The following is a 10,253-nucleotide window of genomic DNA, read 5'->3' as shown; positions in this document are numbered from 1 at the left end:
CCCAATCCTGTAGGAAGTTTTTTTTGTTTTTGTTTTTGTTCTCCTTTCATTGCCTGTAGCTGCTTTTGCCTGGAGGGCATATACTGGGAGGAGGGTTACCCCAGAGAGGACTTTCCCAAGTCAGTATTTCCCAGCCAAAACTTGGCCAAAGACCCACAAAAGGGGTGCACACCAGTTCCAATGTCAGGAAATACACCAAAAAGCTTCCAGCAGATGGCACTCGTTAGCAAACTATTCCCCGCAGCCCTAAGGAGCCCCTGTATCTTTAAACCTTCACTGCTTTCACCCCCTTTGGAGGTGGGATTGAAATAATGCTATGGTGGTCCCTTCCGTTTTTGCGGCAGGCTAAAACAGCAGATTAGAGCCTGGACCTAGTGATCTAAATCCATCGATCAAAAGCTGTGATCAGTACTGGGCTGTTCTCTTCCAAGTCCGGTTCCATCCACAGCAGCCAGCCAGGGACTGGGACCCAGGTGGCTTGCCTCAAGAGTGGGCGATGGGTACACATGGCTGCTACCCTGGAACAAGTTAGTCACAGTTCTTTCCTGCATTTCTCAGCCTCTTTGCCCTGTTCTTCCCTTGATGCTGTACAGTGCTCCACTGTCCTCAGAGCCCCAGAACAGTTGTTTAAGGCAGCTTTTGCTTGTCTAATAGCTGTTTTTGGAGAAGGAGTGAGTCTGGAGCTCCTTATTCTGCCATCTTATCTGGAAATCTCTCTGCAATCTCCTAGATTTTCGAATTGAGCAATGTGGATAGTGGTACCAATTTACTGAAATGGGGAAAATTGAGGGAGAATCAGGTTTGAGAAGGTACATCTAGAGTTCTGTCTTGAAAATGCTAAGTTTGAGTTGCTATTTGAACCTCCAAGAGGAAAAGCCAAGTGGATAGTTGGATATAAGAATCCAGGGTTCAGGGAAAAGGTAGGACTGCAGATAAATGTTTGAGTCTTTAAAATAGAGATGGTATTTAAAGCCATAGAACTGGAAGGATAACCTGTAATTAGAGAAGAGGAGAAAGCAGCTGGGGAGTGAGTCCCAGGAAGAAGAAAATTGGTGTTTTTTTGTTTGCTAAAGCTGCTGAAATGCAATATACCAGAAATGGGTTGGGTTTTAACAATGGGGATTTATTAGCTTACAAGTTACAATTCTAAGGCCATGAAAATGTCCAGATCAAGGCATCAACAGGATGATACCTTTTTCCTGAAGAAAAACTGCTGGCAATTCAGATGCCTCTGTCACACAGCCAGGCATGTGGTGATGTCTGTTGGTCCTTCTCTCCCGGGTCTTGTTGCTTCCAGCTTCTGGCTTCAGTGGCTTCCTCTCAGCTTCTCTGGGGTTCTTCTCTGAATTTCATCTTTGGGCTCCTGTATGTGTTTTATCCTCTTATAAAGTACTCCAACAAGAGGATTGAGACCCTCCTTTAATGAGGCTGGTCACATCTCAATTGAAGTAACCCACAACAGGCCTGCCCTTACAGGAATGGATTCAAAGAACATGGTCTTTTCTGGGGTACATAACAGTTTCAAACCACCACAGTTGGGTTGCCTAAATAAAGGTCAATTTTCTGCCATGGAGTGGTGTCTTCCTGATTTAGGTATATTTAGAAGAGGCAGTGGGAATTAACTTCATGGTTTGCATAATTCTCTCAGAATTTGGGAGCAGAAGCAGTAATTAAAGTGAATGGCATTCTGTTTGGACTTTTCAGTTGGAGAGATTTGGAATGTTGCTCTATGGCTTAGATCCAGTGAGATGTTTTTCTCACTGGTTAAAGAGCTCACTTCTGGCCAGTCTGCAGCACATTAGGACATTTCTCCTTCCTCTTTTCACAACCCTCACCTTTGACCCTCCCTTTCTGGCCTTTGGCTTTTGGCCTTGGTGTCCTGGATAGCCTTCAAGTCTGCCATGTTCCAGGCAGATGTTTTTCCTATGGTGCAGAAGTTATACAGATCAAATTCACTTTGCTCACATTCTTACATTAGCTCTTTCTCTCCATTGCAAACCTTTCCCTAGGCAGTATTTCCTCTTATTCTCTCATTTTCTGTTCATAAAACTTTTGTGATTCCTACTGCTAACAGAAAAATCCTCCAAACTCTTTACAGCAGATTTTGAGGTCCTCCATAATCTGGCTCCATTTTGTCATTTTGACTTCGACTCCCTCTACTTTCTCTCTTTAGTTCTCTATGGTTGTAACTTTTACTTCATCAAACACTCCTGGAATTCTCATCTCCATCATGTAATCATGCTGTTCCCTCTCCTAGAATACCTAAATCCCTCCAACCCTTCAGATGATCGAGTGAAAGCCTCCAGGAACCCTGTGCAGCTTTCGGATTTTAGGTCTCTCACCTTTGGACTTATCCTTCATCCTCTTCTTTAGCTTGCAGGGAAGAGTCTAAGTTAGGAAGGACATTTGTGAAAAAGACTCATCTTACCCCTGAACAAATGTGCCATTTAAACAACAGCCAACATATGGGCATCTCCATTGAGCTTGCACTCCAGGACAATGCTGTGGTCCTCCTCATTGCCACCCACCTCCCATTCCCTCCCTTAGTCCTTCATGGTCCTGGGCTTAGCTTAGATGCCTTTTCTCTATGAAAGCTTTTATACATCCTCCCTGGCAGAGCTACTTACTCCCTTCTTGGTACCAAAATGAGTTTCTGTACTTATGACATTCTGCCTTGTATAATGGCTATTTGCCATATACATCTTTCTTACTAGATTGTAATCTCCTTAGAAAAGGGGCTATTGTAATATGTTATTGTACATTCTTCCTATGATGAATATGATCCAATGGCTATCAGCATCCATTCTTACCTCCTTCTATGTTTTCTAAACTCTCTTGTAGCTGAGGTCCTGGAGGTAAATTACGTTTTTCCAACCAGATATGTTTGCATGATATTTGGAAGATGGAGTGAGCTCCAGGCCATCAAAATGAGGATTTGGCTATTTCTTTATGCAAATGAGGTTATAGAGTTGTGGATGTTGATAGGCAATTTTGGCAGCAATGTTAGCAGCTTCTGATCCCAGCCTTCTGTCTCCTGGATTGCAGTTCTGGTGATGTATTTTTTTTTTCTCTCTTTTTTTTTTTTATTAAATTCAGTTTTATTGAAATACATTCACACACCATACAATCATCCATGGTATACAATCCACTGTCCACAGTATGATAACATAGTTATGCGTTCATGGTGATGTATTTTTTAACGGAAGAGTTCCAGGGTAGCTTGCTGATTTCTAATTATTCAATCCTTATAATTCTAGGTGTTAAATCCCTTTCTGCTTAAAATACTTAAAAAAGATGCTGTTTCCATCACTGAGCCCTCTCTTGTCTGTTACTGTGTTTTACATGCAATGAAAGTCAAATAAATAGTCAATTGAATTTATTTCTAAGCCAGACTTATTTCTTCCATCAACCCACCTATTCAACAGACATTTAATGCAGTGCCAGGAGGTAGAGGTAGCTGCTCTAAGTGCTGAGCAGTAAAAGATCAAGTAAGATACAGTCTTATTCTCAATTTGGTAGGGGAGATAATTACAACAGAGTGTGTGACAAATGATATTAACAGAGGTTAATGGGAACTTAGAGGAAGGGTGCTTGGAGTGTCCAGGGAGACTGCTCAGAAGACGTGATGTTTTAGTTGGGACTCAGAGATTACCTAGGTTTTTGCCAGGCAGAAAAAGGAGAGGAGGAATTCCAGGATGATGGAATGGTTTACTAAAATATATGAATTAATGAAAGATGGTGGTGTATGAAGGAAAGGCCAAGTCCTTGGTGTGGCTGGAGCATAGGATGTTCTTGAGAGAGGTCTCTCATGAGACCAGCCTAGGTCATCTGGTTGTGATAGTGAAGGGCTTTGTGTGCCATGCTGGGGAGTGGAAACTTTATTCTAATGTCACTGGGGAGCCACTGAAGAGAAGGGAAATTAAGTCATTGACGATAGAGGAGTAGGAAGAGATTCAAGAGTTATGGAGGAGACAGAATTGGCAAGACTTACTGACTACTATGAAGTGGAGAAGAATGAGAGGGAAGGGTAAAATGTGACTTCTCTGGGAGAAGGGGGCTGAAAATGATATTTAGACAAGTTCAATTTTGACTCCTTGTTATTTGTTTCATATTGATACTTTTAAAATTTTATTTTCAGTGTCCAGGAACTTAAGGAAAGTTGAGAAATGAGGTCTTATTCTTGGAAATGGCCCACATGTGGAGATAGCATGGTCCCACAATGAAGAAGGAAGTGAGACATCAAAGCCATTGCTCACCAATCATTTATTGGGTATTTCAATACAATTCTGTAGTCTGCACACAGATTTCCTTGTGAAGGGGTTTCAGGGCCCCGAGAGCTATGAATCGACAGTTTTAGACCTTAGGAATCCAAAAACAGATGGCGTATGCTTTCTCTCTATTTTTATATGATTAGAAACTAGAAAGGCATCAAATTGGAACCAGTCCAGTCAACTCCAGTGATAGGAACTCAATGGACAGTGCCTCGGATGAGGTAGGAGCCTGAGTGTGGGAAGCGTTCTCGACATCAGAGATGCCCTCTGTGGTCTCTCGCTCTGCTAGCAGCCTCTCGCTGTGTCTTGTTAGTCTAGACTCTGAGGCTTGCAATTCCTGATGCTTCCTCCACAGAAGCTGAAGCTCCCCAAAGCTCAGGTTGTAATGTAGATCTTCAGAATACCATTTTTGTTTCTGAACCTTAAGAGGAAGTGTTCTATATTTCAATGATCCAACCAGGTCCCACCCAGGCAGAGGGCAGACCAGGAAATGATTTCATCCCCAAATTGATCAAAATTGGGATCTGATTATTTCACCCAATTTACCATTTGGATTCCACCCAACCAGGAAACCTTAGAATTGCTGCTCAAAGAACTGAAACACCCTAAAAGTGAATACTGGTTTTTAAAAGCATCATTGCATGTAGATAGAGGATATGATAGAGGGAAAAAATATATTTTTGACCTGTTAAAGAGAAGTCAAGATGAACTTGATGCATAGGTTTTTTTCCTTGGCTTCATGTTGCTTTTGGCACAGCCTAGTGCCGATATGATCGCTGCTCCTGTACGTAGTCATAGAGAGGGCTGGGAGAACTGACTGCCTTGGTGGGATGACCTCTACCCTCTTCTCTTCTTTGGGGCCTCGCACCACCCTGAGTTGGATGGAAGGCTGGGTTACTGCATCTTCCCCGTGAGCCGTGGCTCTGGTTCTCATTCATGTGGAATTTTTCTCTGTTAGGGCAGCTTTTCTGGGTCCCATGGGATTGTTGACCCTGGGATCCTTGATACCTCTCTTCCTCCTTGTGGGTTTGCCTATCCTGTTGTCGCTGATGGCTTTGATCCTCTCCGTGGGTTTGCCTGTCTTGTCTCTGACGGTTCTGCTCATCTCCATGGGTTTGCCTATCTTGTCTCTGATGGTTCTGTTCATCTTCGTGGGTTTGCCTGTCTTGTCTCTGACGGTTCTGCTGGTCTCCGTGGGTTTGCCTGTCTTGTCTCTGATGGTTCTGCTCGTCTTCGTGGGTTTGCCTGTCTTGTCTCTGACGGTTCTGCTGGTCTCCGTGGGTTTGCCTGTCTTGTCTCTGACGGTTCTGCTCGTCTCCGTGGGTTTGCCTGTCTTGTCTCTGACGGTTCTGCTCGTCTCCGTGGGTTTGCCTGTCTTGTCTCTGACGGTTCTGCTCGTCTTCGTGGGTTTGCCTGTCTTGTCTCTGACGGTTCTGCTCGTCTCCGTGGGTTTGCCTGTCTTGTCTCTGACGGTTCTGCTCGTCTCCGTGGGTTTGCCTGTCTTGTCTCTGACGGTTCTGCTCGTCTCCGTGGGTTTGCCTGTCTTGTCTCTGACGGTTCTGCTCGTCTCCGTGGGTTTGCCTGTCTTCTCTCTGACGGTTCTGCTCGTCTCCGTGGGTTTGCCTGTCTTGTCTCTGATGGTTCTGCTCGTCTCCGTGGGTTTGCCTGTCTTCTCTCTGATGGTTCTGCTCGTCTCCGTGGGTTTGCCTGTCTTGTCTCTGATGGTTCTGCTCGTCTCTGTGGGTTTGCCTGTCTCGTCTCTGATGGTTCTGCTCGTCTCCGTGGGTTTGCCTGTCTCGTCTCTGATGGTTCTGCTCGTCTTCGTGGGTTTGCCTGTCTTGTCTCTGATAGTTCTGCTCGTCTCCATGGGTTTGCCTGTCTCGTCTCTGATGGTACTGCTCATCTTTGTGGGTTTGCCTGGTCCTTGTCTGACAGCTTTGTTCTTTGTGGGAGATTTGCCTGTCCCGTGCATCGCATGGACTTCCCTGACCCTCATGACTCTGTCTACCCTGGCTCTGACGGCTCTGCCTCTCCTCTGTCTGGTGTCTCTGCCCCTCACCACGGCTCTGCCTGATCTGGGCCTGTCTGTGGTCCTGCGTACTGTCGCATGATTGCCAATCTCTCCCTTTGTGGCAAAGTGGCCTTTCTTGCTGAATTTGTGCTAAGAATTTGTGTTGGTGGTGCTGGCTATCTTCCTCTGGCTGCAGCTCCCATGCCTGGTGTCTCTTCTGCTGCTCTGTTCCTGACTGGAGTCCTTGACCCTGATTTTGGTTGACTTCCTGTCCTTGAGTCTGTTGACTTAGTCTTCTTGACCGTCCTGATTGCTCCACATATGAATTCCTTCTTGTTTTCTCACTCCCTTGGGAGTACCTATTTTGCCCTTGTATTTCAGTTTCCCCAGTTTCTGACTGACCGTAGTGAGAACTCAGGCCTTGTCTGTCTGTCTGACCATAGCAATAACTCTGGCCTTGTCTGTCTGTCTGACCATAGTGGTAATTCTGGCCTTGTCTGTTTGTTTGACCATATTGAGAACTCAGGCCTTGTCTGTCTGTCTGACCACATTGAGAACTAAGGCTTTGTCTGTCTGTCTGATCATACTGAGAACCAAGGCTTTGTCTATCTGTCTGACCATAGTGGTAATTCTGGTCTTGTCTGTCTGTCTGACCACACTGAGAACCAAGGCTTTGTCTGTCTGTCTGACCATAGTGGTAACTCTGGCCTTGTCTGTCTGTCTGACCATAGCAAGAACTCTGGCCTTGTCTGTCTATCTGACCATACTGAGAACCAAGGCTTTGTCTATCTGTCTGACCATAGTGGTAACTCTGGCCTTGTCTGTCTGTCTGACCATAGTGAGAACCCTGACCTTGTCTGTCTGTCTGACCATAGTGGGAACTCAGGCCTTGTCTGTCTGTCTGACCATATTGAGAACTCAGGCCTTGTCTGTCTGTCTGACCACCCTGAGAACCAAGGCTATGTCTGTCAGTCTGACCATAGTGGGAACTCTGGCCATGTCTGTCTGTCTGACCATAGTGAGAATTCAGGCCTTGTCTTTCTGTCTGACCATAGTGGGAACTTAGGCCTTGTCTTTCTGTCTGACCATATTGAGAACTCAGGCCTTGTCTGTCTGTCTGACCATATTGAGAACTCAGGCCTTGTCTGTCTGTCTGACCACCCTGAGAACCAAGGCTTTGTCTGTCAGTCTGACCATAGTGGGAACTCTGGCCATGTCTGTCTGTCTGACCATAGTGAGAATTCAGGCCTTGTCTTTCTGTCTGACCATAGTGGGAACTCTGGCCATGTCTGTCTGTCTGACCATATTGAGAACTCAGGCCTTGTCTTTCTGTCTGACCATATTGAGAACTCAGGCCTTGTCTGTCTGTCTGACCATATTGAGAACTCAGGCCTTGTCTGTCTATCTGACCACCCTGAGAACCAAGGCTTTGTCTGTCAGTCTGACCATAGTGGGAACTCTGGCCATGTCTGTCTGTCTGACCATAGTGAGAATTCAGGCCTTGTCTTTCTGTCTGACCATAGTGGGAACTTAGGTCTTGTCTGTCTGTCTGACCATATTGAGAACTCAGGCCTTGTCTTTCTGTCTGACCATATTGAGAACTCAGGCCTTGTCTGTCTGTCTGACCATATTGAGAACTCAGGCCTTGTCTGTCTATCTGACCACCCTGAGAACCAAGGCTTTGTCTGTCAGTCTGACCATAGTGGGAACTCTGGCCATGTCTGTCTGTCTGACCATAGTGAGAATTCAGGCCTTGTCTTTCTGTCTGACCATAGTGGGAACTTAGGTCTTGTCTGTCTGTCTGACCATATTGAGAACTCAGGCCTTGTCTTTCTGTCTGACCATATTGAGAACTCAGGCCTTGTCTGTCTGTCTGACCACCCTGAGAACCAAGGCTTTGTCTGTCAGTCTGACCATAGTGGGAACTCTGGCCATGTCTGTCTGTCTGACCATAGTGAGAATTCAGGCCTTGTCTTTCTGTCTGACCATAGTGGGAACTTAGGCCTTGTCTGTCTGTCTGACCATATTGAGAACTCTCGCCTTGTCTGTCTGTCTGACCAGAGCCTGATTCCTGACAAGAGTCCTGTCCGAGTCTTCCAGATTGTCCACAGCTTGATTGTCGGCTAAGACTTTCAGACTGACTGTAATAAGAATCCTGACCTGGTTTCTCATACCGATTTAAGGCAAAGATATATCCCTGTCTTTCAGACTGGCCACTGCTAGATTTGTGACTCAATCTCTGACCATAGCTGGAATCCTGACCTTGTCTCTCAGACTGACCATCACAGGAATCCTGATCTTGTCTCTCAGACTGACCATGGTGGATGTCCCAACCTTGTCTCTCAGTCTGATGATGATGGGTGCTCCTATCTTGTCTCTCAGACTGACCATGGTGGATGTCCCAACCTTGTCTCTCAGTCTGACGATGATGGGTGTCCCTATCTTGTCTCTCAGACTGACCATAGTGGGTGTCCCTATCTTGTTTCTCAGACTGACGATGGTGAGTGTCCATATCTTGTCTCTCAGACTGACCGTAGTGGGCATCCCTATCTTGGGTCTCAGACTGACTGTGGTGGGTGTCCTGCCTTTTTCCCTCATGCCTCTGTCTACTTGTGTTTCTTGGAAATGTATGGTCCCGTATTCCCTCTTGCCCTTGTTCTTGCTGGGAGGTTCTATCCCCACATGACTCATTATCTAGCTTATGATAGCAGGCTTGGGCCAGTTGGAACACCAACAAGAGATACTCTTGAAAGTCAACGTATCCATTTCTGTCTTGATCCAAGAAGCTCATGATGGTTTCCACAGCCTCTGGGTCATTTGGTCTCTGTGAGAAAATAAAACAAAGACCAAAATCAGTCACTCTCCTGTAGATAGAAAGATGTGTGCCAGTGTCCATCCCGAGTTCATTCAGTTCTGTATAGGCCTTTCCTGGTTGAGAAATTATTAATCTGAAGTGGACTGGGCTTGGTTTCAGTCTTTAATTGTTGTCTGTCAGAACCCCATCCCTCGCTGGACCAATGAGAGCATGACCATGGGGAGTAGCTGTGCCCATTTAAAATCAGCTCCATTAACGAGTCATTAAAGGAAGTTATTCCATCCCTTTATATACTACATTGCAATTATTGATGTACTTATTTCTTTCCAACCACTGTGAGATCCTGTAGGGAGGGGAAACTGTTTTTTTTCATGTTTGTATCCCCAGTGCCTAGGATGGTGCCGGTATGGAATAGGTGCCCAATGGCTCTTGAATGAATGAATGAATGAATGACAACATGAGAAGATGTGTGTACAGCACTAAAATATAGAAATCAAGATAGGAATCTTGTATTTTCTTCTGAGAAATGATTCCCAGTTCAAGCTCAGATACAAGGAGGGTGTATCTGTGTGTGTGTGTGTGTGTGTGTGTGTGTGTGTATGTGTACGTGTACATGTGCATCTGCTGGGAGAGAACTGCTAAGGAGCAACCTGAAATTCTTTTTGTTATAGGGTGGAGCATGAGCAAGTTCAAAAACAAAACAAAACATTAAGCCCTGATAAGTATTTTGGATCCAAGTGCACAGTCGCTCACACGAGTCCATGGGGCCCAGGGCCTACACTGATCTAATCTTACCCGGAGTATGTCTCCAAATTCAATCAAAAGCAGTTGCTTCAGCTCCTTCTTGCACAGCGAGGTACAGTCCCCATTCTCACTGCTAAATTTATGGAACACTTTGATCACAGTGAGTATGCTGTTCAGAAGTTGAGCCATTTTGATATATACAGATGAATCTAAAAGAAGAAAAGATTTTGTCTGCATTTAGGATGAAGATCAGGAAACAGCATTTTCGAGGGAAAGTAGCCCCTCTTGATCTGGGAAAGAAGCTGAAGAAATGACAGGGCCCTTTCTTAGCTATACCCCTCACTCCCTTTAACCCACAGTCAGCCTCCAAAATATCATGAGCTACAGTGGGAAATGGGCACAAACTGTGGTT

General features: G+C 45.3%; 1 protein-coding gene across 1 annotated transcript; it reads right to left on the bottom strand.

The window, feature by feature from the left end:
- Positions 1–4,468: 4,468 nt before the first annotated feature.
- Positions 4,469–10,030, bottom strand: RPTN (repetin). Its single transcript, XM_037807856.1, has 8 exons — positions 9,893–10,030; positions 8,689–9,106; positions 8,395–8,580; positions 7,459–8,223; positions 6,991–7,170; positions 6,242–6,774; positions 5,449–6,115; positions 4,469–4,500 (listed from the first exon to the last, which is right to left on the bottom strand). The coding sequence occupies exons 1-8, from the start codon at positions 10,028–10,030 to the stop codon at positions 4,469–4,471; spliced, it is 2,919 nt and encodes a 972-aa protein (XP_037663784.1).
- Between the last annotated feature and the right edge of the window lie 223 nt (positions 10,031–10,253).

The sequence above is a fragment of the Choloepus didactylus genome, chromosome 2 (genome assembly GCF_015220235.1).
Source record: "Choloepus didactylus isolate mChoDid1 chromosome 2, mChoDid1.pri, whole genome shotgun sequence".
NCBI classification, from domain to species: domain Eukaryota; kingdom Metazoa; phylum Chordata; class Mammalia; order Pilosa; family Megalonychidae; genus Choloepus; species Choloepus didactylus.
Note: the sequence above shows the minus strand (reverse complement) of the source record. Positions and strands in the feature narration are given on the sequence as shown.